The sequence below is a fragment of the Muscardinus avellanarius genome (genome assembly GCF_963383645.1).
Source record: "Muscardinus avellanarius genome assembly, chromosome: 1".
Lineage (NCBI taxonomy): Eukaryota > Metazoa > Chordata > Mammalia > Rodentia > Gliridae > Muscardinus > Muscardinus avellanarius.
The window spans coordinates 99,612,315-99,635,267 of record NC_137786.1 but is presented as its reverse complement, the minus strand read 5'-3'; the positions used below and the strand labels follow the sequence as shown (position 1 = coordinate 99,635,267).

The following is a 22,953-nucleotide window of genomic DNA, read 5'->3' as shown; positions in this document are numbered from 1 at the left end:
AGTAGCTGAGGCTGTCCAGAAACCATGATCTTTCTGTTTCAGCTTCCCAAATTGAGGGATTACAAGCATGCATCATCATGACTGGCTCAAATTTTTTTTATTGTGATAAAATACACGTAAAATTTGCCGTCTTAACCATGTTTAAGTGTTCAGTTCAAAAGACATAAGAAATATGTAATGTTGTATAACCATCACCAACATCCAGCTCCAGAACTTATCTTATAAAACTGAAACTCTGTATACAGTAAACTGTAACTCCCCATTTCCCTTTCCCCCAGTCTTTGACAACCACCATTCTAATCTTTCTCTGTGTGTGTGTGTGTGTGTGTGTGTGTGTGTGTGTGTGTGTGTGTTTTGCTAGGGATTGAACCCAGAGGTATTATACCCCAAATCCTGTTTAATTTTTTACTTTGAAACAGGGTCTTGTTAGATTGATACGATTCACATTACTTGTTGAGGCTATCCTTTAACCTGTGATCCTCCTGTCTCAGCTTCCCAGGTACTATTACAGACATATACTACTATCATGCCAGGCTTCTACTCTTTGCTTCTGTTACTATTATTATTTATTAGCCAGGCATGGTGGCACATGCTTGTAATCCTAGCATTTGGGAGGCTGAGACCTGAGGATTGCAGTTCCTGAAGAGCCTTAGCTACTTAGTAAGGTCTTCTTCAACTTAGTGAGACCCTGTTTTTAAAAAAAAAAAAAAAATAGGGCAGGAGTGTAGCTTGGAGGTCTAATGCCCCTGGGTTCCAACACCAGACCCGCAAAAAAACAAAACAAAACAAAACAAAAAAAAAACCCAAACCAAAAAACTATTACTTATTGTGGTACTGAGGATTAAATCCAGGGGTATTTTTTAGTGCTGGGGGTTAAGCCCAGGGACAGTCTACCTCTGAGCTACACCCTGGCCCTATTTCATTTTTTATTTTGAAACAAGGTCTCACTAAATAGCAGAGGGCCTCCCTAAGTTGCCGATGCTGGCCAAGAACCTGCATTCCTCTTATATCAGCTTCCCAAGTACTGGGATTGCAAATGTGTGCCACCACCCCCAGCTCAGTTTCTATATTTTTAATTATAATTCATTACTGTACCCATTTTGGTACTCTGTTTTCTCCAAATTTAGCCACTGAATGGTTGTTTGAAATTAGTAACCAAAAGTAGATGCCTATTTGGTTGGATTTGGGCCCTTTAGGTAAAAATTAGCTTGTAGTTTTCTAATGTGTTTTAGAAAAAAAATTGAAAAAAGTTTGTTGATTTTCTTTTACAGTCTGGAGAGAAAAAGAAGGATGATGAAACAGTTGATAGTCTAGGTATGAATTTCGTTCTCATATCTTTTGACCTAACAAATAGGGCTACAAACTTCAGTGCCTGTGGGAGCCAGTCAGGTCATCTGAATGTGCCGAGGAGCACTTTGCAAATCGGAGTGCGCATGGCTCACCTCCGCTGCCGAGTGGTCACCCAGCGCCAGTTGAGGGTTGCCGTGTAGAAATCTAGTTTTGTTGCTATTAGGACTTTCTTGCCTTAGAGTTTCTATGGTTCCTGCAATCTGAAGCCGAAAATTCAGATTTTTAGTTAAGAATTCTGATATATAAACGTTGATAAAGTCAGCAACTGTGTGGGCCTATCAGAATAGACTACAGACCCATTATCAGTATTATCAGTGCAAGTTTTAGAATAAAGTAAGTGGATTGTGTAAGATATCATTGGTCACTCATGAGCATATGCTGGAGGTTTCAGGTGTAACTTTGGTTGATATTAAAGGGAATATGTACATCTATTAAAATGAAAGCCAGCATCCTCAGAATTTTGTTTTTCCCTAGGCCCCCTGGAGAAAGGACAAGTGAAAAATGAGGCTCTTAGAGAATTGAGAGTGGAGCTCAGCAAAAAACATCAAGCTCAGGAACTTGATGGATTTGGCCTTTACCTGTAAGTGTTATTTATAGTAATTTAGTAATTTGAAATTCTTTTTTTGTGTGTATGTGGTACTGGGATTGAATGCAGGGTTATTCTACCTTTAAGTTACATCCCTACTTTTTTTTTTAATGGTCTGACTAGGTTGCTGAGAGTCTTGCCTCGAACCTGCTATTCTTCTGTCTTAGCCTTGTAAGTACTGGGATTACAGGCATGTGTCACCACACCCGCTGGTCCGCGCCCCCACACAGAACTCTGAGACTAGAGACCAGAAATAGGGTCTCACTAAATTGCTCAGTGTGATCTTGAACTTTTGATCCTCCTGCCTCAGACGTCTGAGTTTCTGGATGTATGGGTGTGTGCCACTGTGCCTACCTTTTGTAATATTTTCTTTTTTGGCTATTGGGGATTGAACCCAGGGACATTCTGCCTCCAAACTACACCCCCAGCCCTTTCTGTATTTATTTTTTATTTTGAAACAGGATTTTGGCTGGGCGTGGTGGCTCACGTTTGTAATCCCAATACTTGGGAGGCTGAGACAAGAGGATCTCAGGTTTGCAGCCAGCTTCAGCAACTTAGTGAGACCCTCCACAGTTTAGTGAGACCCTCCTTCAAAGTAAAAAATAATATAGGGTTGAAGTGTAGCTCAGAGGTAGAATGCCCCTGGGTTCAACCCCTAGCACCAAAAAAAAAAAAAAAAAGAGGAGGGGGGCAGGCATGGTGGCGCACGCTTGTAATCCCCGCGCTTGGGAGGCTGAGACAGGAGGATCACACAGGTTCGAAGCCAGCCTCAGCTACTTAGTGAGGCTCTCAGCAACTTAGTGAGACCCTGTTTCCAAATAAAATATAAAAAAGGTCTGGGAGTATAGCCCAGAGGTAGAAAGCCTCTGGGTTCCACCCCCAGTACCACCAAACAACAACAACAACAAAAAAAAAAACACAGAGAGAGAGAGAGAGAAACAGAGTCTTGTTAAGTTGCTGAGATGGCCCTCCCACCTTCAGTCTTCCTCTCTCAGCCTCCTGAGTACTGGCATTATTGGCATGTGCCACCATACCCAGCTTATTTATTCTTGAGTAGAAGGGAGATATTGTAAAAAACATTATCCTCTCCTGTGAATTTTTTTTTGTTTTTTCCCAGGTATGGAGTGGTGCTTCGAAAACTGGATTTGGTGAAAGAGGCCATTGATGTGTTTGTGGAGGCTACTCATGTTTTGCCTTTGCACTGGGGAGCCTGGCTAGAACTCTGTAACCTGATCACAGACAAAGAGATGGTAAATTGAGATATCTGGATGATTCTGTAAAAATATCAGGCAGTTGAGGGGGCAGTTTACCTGTATGACCTTTGGTTATAGCTAGCTTTTTCTTTTTTCTTTCTTTTTTTTTTTTTATTTTGATGGTACTGGAGGTGGAACCCAGAGGCTTTCTAACTCCGGGCTATACTCCTAGACCTATTTTATATTTTATTTGGAAACAGGGTCTCACTAAGTTGCCGAGAGCCTCACTCAGTAGCTGAGGCTGTCTTCAAACCTGTGCGATCCTCCTGTCTCAGCCTCCCAAGCGCGGGGATTACAAGCGTGTGCCACCACGCCCGGCTAGCTTTTTCTTTTTCTTTTATTTTTGTGGTACTGGGAATGGAACCTAGGGACATTTTACCTCTGAGCTACACCCCCAGCCCTATATATCTGTATATGTCTGTGTGTGTGTGTGTGTGTGTGTGTGTGTGTGTGTGTGTGTCTGAGAATGGAACCTAGGGGCATTCAACCTCCAAGCTATACCCCATGGCCTATTTTTTATTCTTTATTTTGAAACATGGTCTCACTGAGTTGCAAAGGGCCTCACTAAGTAGTAGCTGAGGCTGTCTGTGAATCTCGATCCTCCAGTCTCTGCCTACCAAATGCTGGGATTACAAGCGTGTGCCACCACTCTTGACTTATATTGTTTTATTCTTTATTTGGAAACAAGGCCTCACTAAGTAGGTAACGCTGTTCAAGAACTGCTATTCTGTCTCAGCCTCCCAAGTATTGGGATTACAAGTCTACACTTCCATGCCCAGCTGTAACTAGCTTTTTGCTGTGTCCCAGTCCCTTTCACTGTTTTTTAATTTAGATCTTCATTTAATGATGACTCGTTTTTGTTCAGTAGTTGTTGTTGGATATGTATTCATACATATTAGACTATTTTTCATATTCATGTTTTCACATTCAAGTTTTACTGTTAACTAGTTTTATCAAATAAATGTTATAGTTTCTCCTCTAATTCCAAGACACTAAAGGAAAGTTTTCTCTTATATCAGGGAGTGCAGAAAAACAGTTTTCAGAGCCAGGCATGGTGGTGGTGCATGACTGTAATTCCAGTACTTGGGAGGCTGAGACAGGAGGATGCAGGTTCACAGCCAGCTTCAGCGACTTAGTGAGGCCCTCTGCAACTTATTGAGACCCTGTTTTGAAAAATGAAGAATAAAAAATAGTGCTGGGGATGTAGCTCAGAGGTAGAATGCCCCTGTACTAGTACTGTAAAAATAAATAAATTATATTACTTATAAGTAATAGCTCCTTTCTAGTTTCTCCATTTTAACCCTTCCACTTTCAAGCCATCCTGCATATTATTTCCAAACTTATTCTCAAACATATCGTTATGTCATTCTCTTGGCAGAAACGGACAGTAGTTTCCTGTTGTTTCCCATTGTCTGTTGCACAATAGGATCCGCCCTATTGGTCCAATCTTAGTTTTCCACTACTGTTTCCTGTATACAGTTTCCTACAACCAAGCTCATTCTACTCCCTCATACTCATCATGTTTGTTTTGCCTCTAATTATGTTGTTGCTCTGGCCTAGATGCTGTCTTTCTCTGCCTCTCCCTTTCTCCATTCAAATTCTACCCATCCTCAAAGACTCACCTCAAAGCCTATCCCAAATAGGCCATTCTTCTCTAACTGTACTTTAAAGTCACATTCCCTTAGTTGTAACACCTTTTATTCATTATTAGGTGCTCTAATAACATTTTAGGAATAAGTCCCTTTAGATAATAAAGATTGTTCCTTGATATTCATTTGGGGCAGAGGTGAAATTATATTAAGTGTGTCTCTCTTTCTCCTGCTGCCAGCTGAAGTTCCTGTCTTTGCCAGACACCTGGATGAAAGAGTTTTTTCTGGCTCATATATACACAGAGTTGCAGCTGATAGAGGAGGCCCTGCAAAAGTATCAGAATCTCATTGATATTGGCTTTTCTAAGAGCTCATATATTGTTTCCCAAATTGCAGTTGCCTATCACAATATCAGAGGTGAGTGGACAATGAAATTCCATCAGACCTTGAGAGGTGCAATGTCTTGTTTTCTGAATTCTCTCTTCTTTCTCCAGACATTGACAAAGCCCTCTCCATTTTTAATGAACTAAGGAAACAAGACCCTTACAGGATTGAAAATATGGATACATTCTCCAACCTTCTTTATGTCAGGGTAAGCTATTTCTTTTGTTTGGACTTGATTAGCTTTTTTTACTTTAATCTGAATTGGATTGTCATCCATTTTCATTAGCTACAAGAAAAATAATTGAGAAAGTCCTTGTTCATGCTTAAATTATCTTTCTATTTTCTTCCAGAGCATGAAATCTGAGTTGAGTTATCTGGCTCATAACCTCTGTGAAATTGATAAATATCGTGTAGAAACGTGCTGCGTAATTGGTAAGAGTTAACTATGTTTTTTTCTTTCAGTATTTATTTTTGTTATAAGTAATATGAATGTAGCCAGGTGTAGTGGCTCATGCTTGTAATCCCAGCATTGTGGCCTGAAACTAGAGGATCATGGTTCATGGCCAGCCTCAGCTATTTAGTGAGGCCCTCTGCAATTTAGTGAGACCCTGTCTCAAAATAAAGAATAAAAAATAGGGTATGGGTTGTAGCTTGGAGGTCGAATGCCCCTGGGTTCCATCCCCTGACTTGCAAAAAAAAAAAAAAAAGTATTATGAATGTAAAAATAACAACAGTAAGTTGGGTGTGGTGGCACATGCTTATAATCCCTGCACTTGGGAGGCTAAGACAGGAGGATTGCACTTACTTACTTACCCTGGCTACTTACTTAGGCTCTGAGCAACTTAGTGAGACCCTGTTTCCTAATAAAATATAAAAAAAAAGGCCTGGGAGTATAACCCGGAGGTAGAAAGCTCCTGGGTTCCACCCCCACTGCCACCAAAATAATAATAATAATAATAACAACAACAACAACAACAGAAGCAGCAGTAGCAGCAGCAGCAGCAGTATTAAAGTGTCAAAAGTAGTAGAATTATGTACCAGAGAATATATTGAAAGCTCATTGTAATCCCAGCTCTAATATTGTTTGGTGAACTTGACTATAGAATATTTTTCTTTGCAGATACTAAAAGTGTGTGTGCTTGAGTGTGTGTGTGTCTGTGTGTGTGTGTGTATAGTTTGCACAAACTGCTTTTGTTTTTTTATGGTACTCACTAAGTGACTGAGGCTGGCCTCGAACCTGTAATCCTCCTGTCTCAGCTTCTTAATTAGTGGGATTATAAGCGTGTGCTACCACGCCTGGCTGAAACTATGTTATTATACATAACTGCTTTGTAACTTTTTTTTTTTGAACTTGATATATCTTTGCCATCTTTTCATGTTAGCAGCACATTTTAATTTTTTTTCCCTCTCTTTTTGTGATACTGGCAGTCTCAGCTACATTCCAGTTCTTTTTTTTTTTTTTTTTTTTTTTTTTTTTTGTGGTACTGAGGATGGAACCCAGGGGCATTCTACCCACAGGCTACACCCCTATTCCTATTTTTTATTCTTTATTTTGAAACAAGGTCTCACTGAGTTGCAAAAGACCTCACTAAATAGCTGAGGCTGGCTGTAAACCTGTGATCCTCCTATTTTAGCCTCTCAACTACTGGGATTACAAGCATGCACCACCACGCCTGGCTCCATATCAGTCCTTTGTGTGTGTGTGTGTTTGTGTGTGTGTGTGTGTGGTTCTTGGGAGTACTGGGGATAGAACCCAGGGGCATTCTACCTCCGAGCTACACCCTCATCCCTATTTATTATTATTTAATTTTGAAACAGTGTCTCACTGAGTTGTAAAGGGCTCATTCAGTAGTGAACCATGATCCTTCTGCTTCAGCCTCCCAAATGCTGAGATTATAAATGTGCCATCATGCCTGGCTTCATCTCAGTTCTTTTTATTTTTTATTTTAAGACAGGGCCTCCATAAGTTTCCAAGGCTGGCCTCAAACTTGTAGTCATCTTGTCTCAGCCTTCCAAGTTCTGGCATTACAGGCCTGCACCACTTTGCCTGGTTGATTTTTAAAATTTTTTCTTAATTTTTTGCAGTACTGGGGATTGAACCTAGGGGCGTTCTACCTACTTGCTATACCCCAGCCCTATTTTTAGTCATTTATTTATTTATTTATTTAGTGGTACTTGGGATGGAACCCAGGGGCTTTCTACCTCCGGGCTATACTCCCAGACCTATTTTATATTTTATGTGGAAACAGGTTGTGGAAAGCTTCACTAATTAGGTAAGGCTGGCTTTGAACCTGCATGATCCTCCTGTCTCAATCTCCCAAGTACTGGGATCACAAGTGTGTGCCACCACCGACAAGCTTATCCTTTATTTTGAAACAGAGTCTCAGTAAGTTGCGCAGGGCCTCACTAAGTAGCTAAGGCTGGCTGTGAACCTTCAATCCTCCTGTCTCAGCCTCCCAAGTACTGGGATTACAAGTGTGTACCACCACACCTAGTGTTTTATTTTTTGTTTTTAAACAGGGTCTCCCTAAGTTGCTGAGGGCCTTACTAAGTTGCTGAGGCTGGCCACAAACCTGCTATCCTCATATCTCTTAGATATGCCTAGAGGCATTCTACCTCTGAATTATACTTAAGCCCTATTTTATTTATTATTTTGAAACAGAGTCTTACTAAGTTGCTAATCTCAGTAAATTGCAGAGACTGGCTTCATACCTGCTCAGCCTCCTAACTACTGGTATTTGCAGGCATGGGCCACCATGCCTGGCTGTTTTTTTTTTTTTTTTTAATATATATCTATGTATGTGTATGTGCCTGTGTGGAAATTGAATCTAGTGTCTTGTACTTGTTAAATACACATTCTAATACTTAGCTATAACTTCAGTGCACAGCATTTTCTTATCTGATGTGCCATCATATTTATTTAATTATTTTCTATTATATAAGTTGTAGCTCATGTTTGTTAATATAACAGTTGCTTCAGGAAACATCTTTGTTTGTGTACATTTATTTTTTCATGCTTGTCTACCTTTTTCTTTTCTTTTCTTTCTTTTTTTTTTTTTTTTTTTTTTTTTTTTACAGTTCTGGGGATGGAACCCAGGAGCATTCTACCTCTGAGCTACATCCCCAGCCCTTTTTTTGTTCTTTATTTTGAAATAAGGTCTCACTGAGTTGTAAAGGGCCTCACTAAGTAGCTCAGGCTGTTCACGAACCGCAATCCTCCTGTGTCAGCCTCCCTAGTGCTGGGATTTCAAGCGTGCGCCACTACATCTGGCTCACTTGTTTCTTTTCATTTATTTTTTATTTTAAGTAGTGTCTGTCTAAATTGCCAAGCCCCTTGCTAAATTGCTAAGGCTGGCCTTGAACTTGTGATCATCCTGTCCCAGCCTTCCATGTACTGGATCACAGGCATGTACCACTGCACCCAACTTGTTTTAAACTTAAATATACCCAAAATGTTTGTAAGAATTCCCAGTCCAAGCCAGGCATGCTGCACACCTATAATCCCAGTACTTGGGAGGCTGAGAAAGGAGGATTACAGGTTTGAGACCAATCTCAGCAACTTAGTAAGACCCTGTTTCAAAAAACTAAAATAATAGGTCTGGGGTTATAGCTCAGAAGTAGAATGCCCCGTGGTTCAATCCCCAGTACTATGAAAAGAGATGAGAATATCTGTTTCCCTATATCTGGTTGTCACAATCTCAACACTATTGACATTTTGGACCAGATAATTGTTTTGTTGTTGTTGGGAATTGTCCTGTGCATTATAGGTATTAGCAGCACTTCTGGCCTCTACCTAGTAGGTACCAGTATCCTCCTTCCCCAAGTTATGACAACTTAACATGTTTCTAGATGTTACTAGATGTCCTCTGGGGGTCAGAACCACCCTTGGTGGAGGGCCATGGACCTATATATGTGGCCACACTGTGTGGACTTATAATCACTTGACATAATCAAGTTAATGATTGCCTCTGGAGAGTAGTAAGCTTTCTTAGTTCTGATCAAAAGCCTAGCTTCTTTGAAGATGAAAGGGTTTTTGGTCATATCATATCAAGATCATATATTTGTACCTTTCTAGGCTGGGATACTGTTAACAAATTGAAATTGATGGGATGATTGCTCATCAGTCATCCAGTAAACATTTTTAGCCATTAAGAAAGCTAGGGCTGGGCGTGGTGCTGCACGCTTGTAATCCCTGCACTTGGGAGGCGGGGACAGGAGGATCGCGCAGGTTCGGAGCCAGCCGTGCTGGCTTAAGAGACCCTGTTTCCAAATAAAAATATAAAATAGGTCTGAGAGTGTAGCCCGGAGGTAGAAGGGTTTCCAGGAACCCCAGTACCACCAAAAAAAAAAAAAAAAGAAAGTAAAAGAAAAAATATTTCTAGTTCATTGAGGAAGTCTAGAAAATGAAGTAAGCATTAACAAAAAATGTAGTTTTCAGAACACAGATAAGCATAGAACAAATATATATATATATATATATAATTTTTTTTTTTTTTTGCAGTACTGGGGGTGGAACCCAGGGGCATTCTACCTCCAAGATACCCCCAGCCCAATTTTTTGTTCTTTACTTTGAAACAGGATCTTACTAAGTTGCAGAGGGCCTCACTAAGTAGCTGAGGCTGGCTGCGAACCATGATCCTCCTGTCTCAGCCTCCCAAATGCTGGGATTACAAGCATGCACCACCGTGCCCAGCTTTATTCTTTATTTTGAAACAGGGTCTCACTAAGTTGCAGAGGGCCTCACTAAGTAGCTGAGGCTGGCTGAGAACCTGCCTCCTGTCTCAACTTCCTATGTACTGGGATTACAAGCATGTGCCACCACTCCTGGCTCTTTTCAGTATCAGAGTATTATGAGTAAACAATGGAAAGGGAAAGGTGGAGCTCTCGTTTATAGGGCTGAGAGTATAGCTCAGAGGTAAAATGCCCCTGGGTTTCATTCTCAGTTTTGGAAAAAGAAAAAAGAAAAAAGGAAGGAAGGAAGGAGCTATCTAGCTCCTTCCTTTCTATTGGACTGGGAATTCTTACAAACATTTTGGGTATATTTAAGTTTAAAACAAGCTGGGTGCAGTGGTACATGCCTGTGATCCAGTACATGGGAGGCTGGGACAGGATGATCACAAGTTCAAGGCCAGCCTTAGCAATTTAGTTGTGGTGTATGTCTGTAATTGCAGTATTTGGGAGGCTGAGACAGAAGATCCTGGGTTAAAGACCAGCCTCAACAACTTAGGTTGAGGCCCAGAGCAACCTAACAAGACCCTGTTTCAGGATGGAAAAAAAAAAAGAGCTGGGGTGGGGCGGGGATATAGTGCAGAGTTAGAAAGCCTCTTGGTTGAATCTCCAGTACCAAACAACTAACAAACAAAGAAACAAAAAACTATAATTCAGTGAGAGGTGTGTTATAATTAATGATATAGGATGCTAAGGGAGTGCATAGCAGGATATGTAATGCAGTCTCTGAGGTATACTGCTTGTAGAATGTGTGAGGTCCTGCCGGGCATGGGGGCGCACGCTTGTAATCCCAGGGCTTGGGAGGCTGAGACAGGAGGATCGCACAGGTTTGAAGTCAGCCTTAGCTACTTAGGCTCTCAGCAACTTAGTGAGACCCTGTATCCAAACAAAATAAATAGGTCTGGGAGTATAGCCCAGAGGTAGAAAAGCCCCGGGTTCCACCCCTAGTACTACCAAAAAAAAAAAAAAAAAAAAGGAAAGAAATAGAAGAGTAAGTAGACTCTAGGCAGAGTGCCCAAAGATGAGTTCTTGTGACAGAGGAAGGGAAGAGCAGCTGGGCATGGTGGTAGACACTTGTAATCCTAGTACTTGGAGGCTGAGACAGGAGAATCACAGGTTTGAGGACAGCCTCAACAAGTACTGAGACTCTCATCAACCTAGCAAGACCCTGCTTCCAAATAAAATTATTCTGGGGGTATAGCTTGGAGGTAAAATGCCTCTGGGTTCAATTCTCAGTACCACAAAAGAGAGAGAGAGAGAGAGAGAGAGAGAGAGAGAGAGAGAGAGAGAGAGAGAGAGAGAGAGAGAAAGAGAAAGAAAAGAGGAAAGGTAGTGGTAGTCAGGATGGCAGTGGAGTTGGCGAGGAAGGCAGAAGATGGAAGTTCTGGGCAATGATTAAGTAGATGAGATTTTTTTTTTTTTTTGTACTGGAGATTGAACCCAGAGGCATTATTGCCTCTGAAGCTATATCCCCAGCCCTATTTTTAAACTTTTGATTTTAAAACAGGGTCTCACTAAGTTGCTGAGGCTAGCTGCAAACCTGCAATCCTCCTGTCTCAGCCTCCTAAGTACAGAAACCACAGGTATGTGCCACCACATCCAGATGAGATCTTTTTTAACCAGTCGGAAAAGCTAAAATTGACTGATCATAATGTACCAGGAAACTTAATATACATCACAAGTTTTTTATGTATATTAATTAATCTTCATAGTTGCCTGAAGGAAGGGTCTATGATTACTCTCCCTTTATGAATGAGGAAAATAAAGCACAGGGTGGTCGGTCAACTCGTCTAAGATTTCACGGAGAGTTAGTATCTGTACCCGGAATTACACTTAGTCTACTTACTCTTCGGTTTTCTGTGTCAGGGCAGAAGCAAAGAGATGGTTTTATAAGACATAAAGCCCTCTCTTCCTGCTTTTTTCTAGATTAGCACAAAATTGAATTTGAACTGAAATAATCAGGTATAAGGTACAGACAATTTATGTATTTGATGTCACCTTCCTTAGACTAAAAAGCTGGATCTAGACAGATATAAACAACATATGTAGAGGTTTAGAGTTTATGTTATCTTATCTAGCTCAGCCTCCCAAGTCCTAGGATTACAAGTATGCACCACCATGCCTGGCTTATTCTTTTTTTTTTTTTTAATTTTTTTAAATTTATATATATTTGCGGTACTGGGGATGGAACCCAGGGACATTCTACCTCTGAGCTACATCCCCAGTCCTATTTTTTATTCTTTATTTTGAAACAGGGTCTCACTAAGTAGCTGAGGCTGTCCGTGAACTGTGATCCTCTGGTCTCAGCCTCCCAAAAGCTGGGATTATAAGTGTGCGTCACCACTCCTGGCTACTTATTCTTTATTTTGAAAAAGGGTCTCACTAAGTTGCAAAGGCTGGCCTCAATCCTATGATCCTCCTGTCTTAGCCTCCCAAATACTGGGATTGCAAATGTATGCCACCATGCCCAGCTGAGATTTTTAAAGTGCTGAGATTTGGGGGGGGGGGTGTTGGGGGGATTGCTGTATCCTTCTCCAAGTTACTTATAGTAGCATGTTCTGTTATCATGTAAGAATATATATATATATATATATATATATATATATATATATATACACACACACACACACACATACATATATATATACATACACACACATACATACATACACACACACACACACATATGCAGAATATAATGGGCTATCTGCTTTACAAAAATAGCATCAAATTATATACTTATCTGCATTTTACTTTTCTCACTCAACAATACCTAATGAAAATCTCTCCAAATCTTAGTATATGTATAATTTATTCCTCTTTTAAAAAAATAAGCTGGGCCGGGCGTGGTGGCGCACGCTTGTAATCCCCGCGCTTGGAAGGCAGAGACAGGAGGATTGCGCAGGTTCGAAGCCAGCCGCACTGGCTTAGGAGACCCTGTTTCCAAAAATAAAATAAGTCTGGGAGTGTAGCCCAGAGATAGACGGGCTTCCAGGAACCCCAGTACCACCAAAAAAAAAATAAAATAAAATAAGCTGGATATGGAAGCCTATGCCTATAATCCCAGTATTTGGGAGGCTGAGACAGGAGGATTCCAGGTTCAAGGATAGCCTTAGCAATATAGCAACCTAGCAAGACCTATTTCAAAACAAAAAATAAGCTGGGTGTGGTGGCACCTAGCATTTGGGAGGCTGAGACAGGAGGATTGTAGTTTGAGGACAAGCCTTAGCTACTTAGTGAGACCCTTTGCAACTTGGTGAGTCCCTGTTTCAAAATAAAGAATAAAAAAATAGGGCTGGGGGTGTAGCTCAGAGTTAGAATGCCCCTGGGTTCCATCCCCAATACAAAAGAAAGAGAAAGAAAGAAAGAAAGAAAGAAAGAAAGAAAGAAAGAAAGAAAGAAAGAAAGAAAAGGGCCGGTGTGTAGTTCAGAGGTAGAATGCCTCTGGGTTCCATTCTAAGTACCACATAAAAATCTTGACAGGCATGGTGGCTCATGCTTGTAATCCCAGTACTTGGGAGGCTGAGACAGGAGGATTGCAGGTTTGTGGCCAGCCTCAACTACTTACTGAGGCCTCTGTAACTTAGTGAGACTCTATTTCAAAAATAAAGAATAAGCTGGGCATGGTGGCATACATTTGTAATCCCAGTACTTGGGAGGCTGAGACAGGAGGATTGCAGGTTTGTGGCCAGCCTCAGCTGCTTAGTGAGGCCCTCTACAACTTAGTAAGACCATGTTTCAAAATAAAAAGAATAAAAAGTGTGGCTGGGGGTATATCTGGGTGGTAGAATGCCCCTGGGGTTCAATCTCCAATATTGGGAAAAAAAAAAAAAAAAGAATAGCCAGGCATGGTGGTGCATGCTTGTAATCTAAGCATTTGGGAGGCTTAGACCGGAGGATCGTGGTTTGCGGACAGACTCAGCTACTTAGTACGGCCCTTCACAACTCACCGAGATCTTGTTTCAAAAATAAAAAGACTAAAACATAAGGCTGGAGGTATAGCTTGGAGGTACAGTACCCCTGCGTTCCACAACAACAAAATAGAACAAATATAAGTAGAGTTGGAGGTAGAAAATCCCTGGGTTCAATTCCCAGTATCATAAAAATTAAAAAATAAATATATTTTTTAAATTTTGTTTTATTTTATTTTTTTATTGGTGCACTGTATTCATACATAATAGTGGGATAAAAACTTTTGTAAACATACATGCACACATCGCCCAGTCAGCCCCCACCCGATCCCCACCCCATTCTCTCCCCATCCCTCCCTCCCATGCTTGGCTTAGTGGTTGACATATAGTATTATAGCAATTTATCCAAAATTAAAAATGATAATCTCACATAACAGTTTCATTTGTCTGATACCAAGCTTTTGATGCCTTAAAGATAACATTTCAATATTTCTTTTTACTTTCTTTCTTACCAGAGAATATTTTTTTTCTATTTTTTTTAGGTGAAACTATCATATATTTATATATTTATTTTTCAGAAAAAAAATCTATCCTAATATGGAATATGGACTCTAGATACCCAAAACGATCTTGAAAAAGAACAAAGCTAGAAGATAAATATTTTCTGATTTCAAACCATATAAAGCTACAATAATTGAAACAGTGTAGTACTGTTCTAAAGGCAGATATATAAACCATTGGAATTAAATAAAAGCCTAGAGCTAAATTCTTCCCTATATTGTCAAGTTATTTTTGACAAGGTTTCCACGAACATTTGGTGGTGGAAATAATAATCTTTTAACTAAATATTGTTGAAACATAATAATTACATGGAAAAGAATAAAGTTGGACCCTTACCTAATCCCATATACAAGTATTAACTCAAAATAGATAAAAGACCTAAATATAAATCTTAAGACTATAAACTTTTATGAGAAAATCTGAGTCATAAAACCTCACAACATTGAAATTGACAGTGATTTCTTGGATATGATTTCAATGGCACAGGCAACAGAAGAGTATACAAACTCCCTAAAAAATAAAAAAATATTGTATATCCAAAGACAGTGTAAACAGAGTTAACAGTTACTAATAGAATGGGATAAAATATTTCCAAATGCTATATCTGAAGTTATATTAATATTCCAACTAGAAATCCTAAAAATTAACAACAATAAAGGCAAACAATACCATTTAGAGATAGGTAAAAGACTAACATAAGTAATGAATCTCCACAGATGACCAATCTTAGTTGTCTGTTGGGTGGAAACTCTTGTTTCTCTGGTTCTGGTGTGTGTTACCTATTTCTTCTTTGTAGTTAATCTCTTTGAGTATTTTCTCTAGCGCTGGTTTTGAAGACATAAATTCCTTCAGTTTCTGTTTGTCATGGAAGCTTCTTATTTCCCCATCTAATTTGATAGAAAGTTTTGCTGGGTAGGAAATTTTTGGCTGGAAGTTGTTTTCTTTCAGAGTTTGGAATATGTTACTCCAAGCCCTTCTGGCTCTCATGACTTGGTTTGGGAAGTCTGGAGTGATTCTAATTGGCTTGCCTCTGAATGTCACTTGGCCCTTTGTTTTTGTTGCCTTTAAGATTCTCTGCTTGGCTTCCACATTGGTCATTTTGACAATTATGTGGTGTGGGGATCCTCTTCTCCGATCCTGTCTAAAGGGAGTTCTATAAGTTTCCTGGATCTGTGTATCAACCTCTTGCTCTATGTTTGGAAAATTTTCTGCTATTACTTCCTTGAAGAGATTGTTGATCCCTTTGGTTTCACTTTCTTTTCCCTCCTCTATTCCAATTATTCTTAGGTTAGCTCTCTTAAAATGGGCCCATATTTCTTCAATGTCAGATTCCTGCTGTCGGATATTTTTTCCTAGATTAGAAACTATGCGTTCATTTTTGGAATGATCATCTTCTAAGAGCGAGATTCTGTTCTCCATGTGGTCTAATCGGTTGTTCATGCTTTGAATTGAGGCCTTTACTTCATTAATTGCATCCTTTATCTCTTTTTGGCTCTCTCTGAGTTCTTTTCGAAGCACCTCTATTATTTCTACAGTTATTTTCCTGATTTGATCTTCTAGAAATCTCTGATTTTCTGTTTTATCGGGTTCTGATGTTGTGGGGTTGTGAGCATTCATTGCTCCAGTATTATTCCTCTTTCCCATGATTTCGGAAGTTTGTGCCTTCTCTGGGTTCTTCCCTTGGGTCACTATGACTTCACTTAAGGTGTTCTGGATCTCGAGTCAGTAGTATCTCAGACCCCACTACTCCTTTACTGGGTTGTATCACAGAGTCTCCGACCCAGAGAGTCGATAGAGGCTGCTTTAGACTGTGGGGGGTGCCAGGTTTTACGTTCTCCTATAGTATGATATCTCTGCCACCGCCCCTCCCCCTCTGGGTCAAGTCCCAGGGAGTACAGTACTGGGATTTCTTCTCTGTGGCCCGCAATTTGACTCACTGTTCTTGAATATGCAGATGTAGCTGTACTGGATTCGGTGAATTCTCTGCTGCTGCCGCCGGTGGCAATATGGCGCCGCTGCTACGCCCTCAGCCGTGAGGCTGGCGTATTTCCTCTTGGTTTTGATTTCCCCTCTGAATCCCTGCAGCGTGTGCTGAGCTCAGCCACTGGAAGCTTTAGATTTTACCTGCGGCGAGAAATCCTGCCTGGCTGTTCCGCAGCAGCTCACCTCGGCTTACTGTAGCCGTCCGGTGAATTCGCTGCTGCCGCCGGCAGTATGACGCTGCTGCCACGTCCTCGGGCGTGAGGCCGGTGTATCTCCTCTGTGGCTCTGAGCTCTGTTCTCAGTCCGCTTTCTCTCTGGAGCCTGGTGATTTTTTGTTTCTCTGGTGATGGTGTTTTCTGGCTATAAAAGTCGCTGATTTTGTGGTAATGGAGATTGGTTGTTAGCGGGGCTCTTAAGCCCCGCTTTTCTCGGTCGCCATCTTCCTGGAAGTCTCCTAATTAAATAATTAAAAACAAAAAAGGTCTGGCTTGGAGGTAGAATGCCCCAGGGTTTAGTCCTCAGTACCAAACAAAACCAAAAATTTATTGATATATAATTTCTATGCCATAAAATTTAACTATTCACCTATTTTAAATTTATAGTTGAATGATTTTTGTAAAATTTTCCACAGCTTTTAACCATCATCATAATCCAGTTTAGAGCGGGTGTAGTGCCATACACTTGTAATCCCAGTATTTGGGAGGCTGAGACAGGATTGCAGGTTCTCGGCCAGCCTTAGCTACTTAGTGAGGCCCTCTGCAACTTAAAAAAAAAAAAAAAAGGACTTGGGACATAGCTCAGAGATAGAACGCTACTGGGTTCATTTATCTATCACCTCCAAAAGTTATCTGTTAGTAGTGAGTCCTATTTCCATCCACCAGCAACCATTACTCTGCCTTTTTGCTGAATAGTTTTGTCAATTCTGGGAATTTCCTATAAATAGAATTTTGTAATATTTTAAACAAAAAAGTTTGATAGATACATTTCCTAAGGGAGTGGTGATATTTCCCATGTATACAGTTTAGCTTTTCTGCAAGGACTTTAGGGGGTATAGATTTGGTTTCATGATCACTTGGTAGAATGCTATCTTAGCAGACATTTAATTTTACCTTTCTTATTCATAATTTTGTTTTGTTTTTTATTCAGGCAATTATTATAGTTTACGTTCTCAGCATGAGAAAGCAGCCTTGTATTTCCAGAGAGCCCTGAAGTTGAATCCTCGGTATCTCGGGGCCTGGACGCTGATGGGGCATGAGTACATGGAGATGAAAAACACATCTGCTGCTATCCAGGCTTATCGGTAAGCGTCTTGTTGGGGTGAGGTGGGAACCAAGTGCTGTGATGCCAGCAGCCTCTGTTGAGCCTGCAATTTGCTAACTTTGATTCTGCCTTCTTACTAGCTATCTTTCCCATTTCTTAGACATGCCATTGAGGTCAACAAGCGGGACTATAGAGCTTGGTATGGCCTTGGGCAGACCTATGAAATCCTTAAGATGCCATTTTACTGCCTTTATTATTATAGACGGGCCCACCAACTTCGGTAAGTCTGGTTACTTGACAGTATGTTTGGGGTGGGAAGGGCTGATACCGCCTTTCTCTTTGGATAGCTATTAGTGATTGACTCTTAGAGACCTGAGTTTAAACCTGATAAATGCTGTGTGGTCATTTTTGTTTCTTCCACTTGTGGGTTAATAGTGTAATTTTGAACAAAAATAGCTGGATGTGGTGGTGCATGCCTGTAATCCCAGTACTTGGGAGGCTGAGACAGGAAGATCACAGATTCAAGGACAGCTTCAGCAAGTAGTAAGACTCTCATCAACCTAGTGAGACCCTGTTTCTAAACAAAAAAAATAAAACAGGCCTGAGATGTAGCCTGGAGCTAGAATGCCTCTGGGTTCCATCCCTAGTACCACCACAAAACAAAAAAAAACAAAAAACAAAAAACAAAAAAACCCACAAAATAACTTACTTATATGAAGCATTAGATTAAAGGCCAGTCCTTGCATAGATTTAAGATAATGGTGGAACAGCCTTGGTCTAGTCTTAGTGGAAGGCATCAGTTATTGATAAACATTGCTCAGAGGTAACTATTTTTCTTTCTCAGGCCCAATGATTCTCGTATGCTGGTTGCATTAGGAGAATGTTATGAGAAACTTAATCAACTAGTAGAAGCTAAAAAGGTACCTGAAATTGGGATCTGGAGAATTTTAGCGGAAATCTGCTGTTCAGATGAATGTTGGGTTCTATGTGTCCTAATATTTTCTTTATACTGATGTGTGTGTGCATAAGAAAGTCTGAATATTTATAGGTACATATATTAAAAACAAAGGCAGGCTGAGATCATCAGTGGGAATGTCACATAGCCTGAACCTGTCAGAACTGGCAAAAACACCTTGTATTCTACAAGTCTGAACTTGTAGACAGACCCTTTGCCTTTATGTAACTAGTAGTGGCACTTGACATAATAGTCAGTGACCACTTTATTTATTTTTTTGACAGTGTTATTGGAGAGCTTATGCTGTGGGAGATGTGGAGAAAATGGCTCTGGTGAAGCTGGCAAAGTGAGTGAGAGGATTGGAATGCTATTGATGTTTCTTTTGGCTGCGCTGGGATGGTGGGTCCTGCATGCTCTAGGGTCCCCATTGCTTTATCGACATGCATCAGTGTTGGGATGTAGCAGGATGTACTGTGCTGGTCTGGGAATTTACCCTTCTTGACCCTAGAGAATGTTGCTTCTCTTCCTCTTTTTTTGTGTGGTACTAGAGAGAGAACCCAGGGGCACTCTACCACTGAGCCCTATTTTATTTTTATTTTGAGACAGTCTCCCTAGGTTGATGAGAATCTCACTGTTTCCTGAGACTCTCCTCAAACCTATGATTCTCCTGCAACCCTCCTGTCTTAGCCTCCCAAGTACTGGGAATACAGGCATGCACCACCACACCCAGCTTGCTTGGTATATTTTTCAGTATCATTCTATATATTACCAGATCATTTTTGTAAGAGTTTTTTTGTATTTGTGTGGTGTTAGGGATTGAACCCAGAGGCAGTCTACCTCTGAGCTATACCTCCAGACCTGTTTTTATTCTTTATTTTAAAACAAGGTCTCACCAAGTTGCGGAGGCCCTAAGTGGATCCGGCCATGAACCCGGATCCACCTGTCTCAGCCTCCTGAGTACTGGGATTACAAGCATACGCCGCCACGCCCAGCTCTGCAAAGATATATTATTCAGCTTAAATATTCACTGTGTTTGTGTGTGTGTTCGTGTGTGCGTGTGTGCGTGTGTGCGTGTGTGTGTGTGTGTGTGTGTGTGTGTGTGTGTTGCTAGGGATTGAACCCAGAGGCATTCTACTTCTGAGCTACATGTACCCTGACCTTATTTTATTTTTTTAAATTTTGAAACAGAGTCTCACTAGGTTGATGACAGTTTCACTATTTGCTGAGGTAGTCCTCGAACCTGCAGTCCTCCTTAGTATTGGTATTATAGGCATGTGCCACCATGCCTGGCAGATATTTACTCTTAACTGTCACCATCATCAGTAGCAGAGGGATGATTCTAAACTTCTTTGTTTTGTTTGTGACTCTGAAGATTGAACATAGGGCCTCATACATGCTAGGCAAGCACTCTACACTGAGCTACATCCCCAGCCCTTTTTATTTTGAGACAGGTTGGCCTTGAACTTGTGATCCTCCTATTTCAGCCTCACAAGATGTGGGATTAGAAGTGTGTTGCTTTTTCTTTTCTTTTCTCTCTCTTTTTTTTTTTTTTTTTTTTTTTTTGCTGTGCTAAGGATTGAACTCAGAGCCTAATGCGTACTAGGCAAGTGCTCTCCCACTGAGGTATATTCCCAACTCCTGATTCTAAGCCTTATAATAGTAACTATCACATCTAATGGGTACTAATGCTCTTCTGAGTCTCATTATATCATTTATGTCAAAAATTGTTACTTACATATGTATTGTCATGTTTTTAGACTTGATCATATGTTTTTACTTTTTAATCACTAACTTGCTTTGTGATCTGATTTGTTTTTCAACTAATTTCTTTTGTAGGCTTCATGAACAGTTGACTGAGTCAGAACAGGCTGCCCAGTGTTACATCAAATATATCCAAGATATCTATTCCTGTGGGGTATGTGTTACTGCGTGAGAATTGTGTTCCTTGTCTTATTCTTACTGTTATGGTTTCCATGCTGCCGTGGTGGTTTTTTTCCTGAGTACATTTAGAATAGTGAGCCGGGATACTGAGTGGGAATTTAGTGCAGGGCAAAAAGATTTATTACAAAAGCCAGAGTAACAGCTGCCTGTCTCAAATAAACAGGGATGGGGTCGGGGGGAGCATCACACTTCCAGGGGATTGCAGTGGGGCCTCCGAGTAGAGCGCTGATCTCAGATCTTTTAAATAGGGTTTGTTCTGTCTGTTCTACCACCAAGCTACATCCCCAACCCTATTTTTTATTCTTTATTTTGAAACAGGGTCTCACTGAGTTGCAAAGGGCCTAAGTATGTGAGGTTTTTCTCAAACCCAGATCCTCCTGTCTCAGCCTCCCAAATACTGGGATTACAAGCATGCGCCACCATGCCCAGCTTAACATTTTTACTTTTGTTCTCAAATTAATCAGTAAGCCAGTCTTGTTCTTTAGTCTGTTCTTTGTTCTAATATCACCCATGATCAAGTGAGGGGACGATGCATGGTGTTTCTTTCATTCTTTGTGGTGTTTTGTAACTTTTAGGTTTTGTTTTGTTGCCATGCTAACAGCCTGTGAACAGGCAGCTTCTGCAGCTTGTCTGCCAGTGTTGCTGTAAGCAAGACATGCTGTTTGAACAAAGTGAAACAAGTTTCAATCATCTTCTCTTTTTTTTTTTTTTTTTGGTGGTACTGGGATGGAGCCCTGCTACCTCTGGGCTATACTCCTAGAACTATTTTTTTATATATATTTTTTATTTGGAAATAGGGTCTCTTAAGCCAGCAAGGCCGGCTTTAAACATGCGTGATCCTCCTGTCTCCGCCTGGGAATTACAAGCGTGCACCACCATGCTCAGCTTTAATCATCTACTCTTAAATGTTTCTTTGTTTGTTTGTTTGTTTATTCAGGTCTGGGGATGGAATCTAGGGGCATTCGACCTTTTGAGCTACACCACCAGTCCAATTTTTTATTCTTTATTTTTGAAACAGGGTTTCACTGAGTTGCAAAGGTCCTCACTAAGTAGTAGCTGAGGCTGTCCTTGAACCATAATCCTCCTGTCTCAGCCTCCCAAATGCTAGGATTACAAGCATGCACCACTATGCCTGGCTTTTATTCTCTATTTTGAAACAGGATCTCACTAAGTTGCCGAGGGCCTCACTAAGTAGCAGAGGCTGTCCGCAAACCAGGATCCTTCGGCCTCATCCTCCCGAATGCTGGGATTAAAAGTGTGCGCCACCATGCCCGGCTCCATCTATTTATTCTAAGTTTGAATTATCTAGCCGTAACTGGATCATTACCTCAATTATTCTTGCTTTCCTTATCTAGGAAATAGTGGAACACTTGGAAGAAAGCACTGCTTTTCGCTATCTGGCCCAGTACTATTTTAAGTGCAAGTTGTGGGATGAAGCTTCAACTTGTGCCCAAAAGTGTTGTGCGTTCAATGATGTAGGTATCAATTTTTTTTTTTTTTCTCACCAGGAATGGAACCTAGGGGCTTTCTACCTCTGGGCTACACTCCCAGACCTATGTTATATTTTATTTGGAAATAAGGTCTCACTGAGTTGTTGAGAGCCTAAGTAGCTGAGGCTGGCTTTGAACCTGTGCGATCCTCCTGTTTCAGCCTCCCAGGCACTGGCATTACAAGCCTTTGCCACCATGCCTGGCTTTTCAGTTTTTTAATAAAGGATTCGTAAGGTGGAAGGTGGATAAGAATGTCAGTGGAAAGTCTACTTTTATTGGTGGAACTTGTATATCATAAGTATTTTAATGTGTTTTTGATAATAGTCTTGAACATATTTTGAAATACTTGCCTACCTTTGTTTCAGACCCGGGAAGAAGGTAAGGCCTTGCTCCGGCAAATCCTGCAGCTGCGGAACCAAGGCGAGACTCCCACAAGTGAGATGCCTGCTCCCTTTTTCCTCCCCGCTTCATTGTCTGCTAACAACACTCCCACACGCAGAGTTTCTCCACTCAACTTGTCTTCTGTGACACCATAGTTGAATATTTTCAATGCAGTACATTGCTAGACCCATATTAAGCCTTACCTCCATGTAAAGAACGGCCACGTCCTTTCTTCCAAGGGCCTCAGCTCTTCATGTTTCTGCAGATGAAAACAGCTCCTTGGGGACAGTTTATATAATCACCCTCAGAGGCGGACAGAAGACTGGCAGGAACAGATACTATCTTGCCAGTTAGAAGCATTTCTATCTCCCTTCTGTTTATATAGAGAGTATCTATCAATCTTGGCCTTCTTCCCAGATACTGCCCCTCCTCCTCCTAAAAATTCCTTTACAGCACTTTAGCACAAGCAATGCTACAGGAACAAGGTTTTAATGTTGCTGGGAGTGGGACAGGTAAGGAAGGAAAAACAGTCCTCTACTGTTCTGGCAGTAGGGGCACTGAATGCCCTAGGGAAGGGGTGG

The 22,953-nt window shown here is 40.8% G+C and overlaps 1 protein-coding gene across 1 annotated transcript in view; it reads left to right on the top strand.

Moving 5' to 3' along the window:
* The window catches only part of CDC23 (cell division cycle 23), a gene marked incomplete at both ends in the record, with an annotated part of 29,384 nt that extends 6,857 nt beyond the window's left edge, over positions 1 to 22,527 (top strand). The window contains 13 exons of the mRNA XM_080710207.1: positions 1,272 to 1,314; positions 1,825 to 1,930; positions 3,054 to 3,186; positions 5,018 to 5,195; positions 5,273 to 5,370; positions 5,513 to 5,594; positions 17,492 to 17,645; positions 17,766 to 17,885; positions 18,450 to 18,525; positions 18,845 to 18,906; positions 20,397 to 20,475; positions 21,857 to 21,976; positions 22,357 to 22,527. Coding sequence (XP_080566333.1) covers positions 1,272 to 1,314; positions 1,825 to 1,930; positions 3,054 to 3,186; positions 5,018 to 5,195; positions 5,273 to 5,370; positions 5,513 to 5,594; positions 17,492 to 17,645; positions 17,766 to 17,885; positions 18,450 to 18,525; positions 18,845 to 18,906; positions 20,397 to 20,475; positions 21,857 to 21,976; positions 22,357 to 22,527 — 1,422 coding nt within the window. The remainder of the gene's footprint in view (positions 1 to 1,271; positions 1,315 to 1,824; positions 1,931 to 3,053; positions 3,187 to 5,017; positions 5,196 to 5,272; positions 5,371 to 5,512; positions 5,595 to 17,491; positions 17,646 to 17,765; positions 17,886 to 18,449; positions 18,526 to 18,844; positions 18,907 to 20,396; positions 20,476 to 21,856; positions 21,977 to 22,356) is intronic.
* Between the last annotated feature and the right edge of the window lie 426 nt (positions 22,528 to 22,953).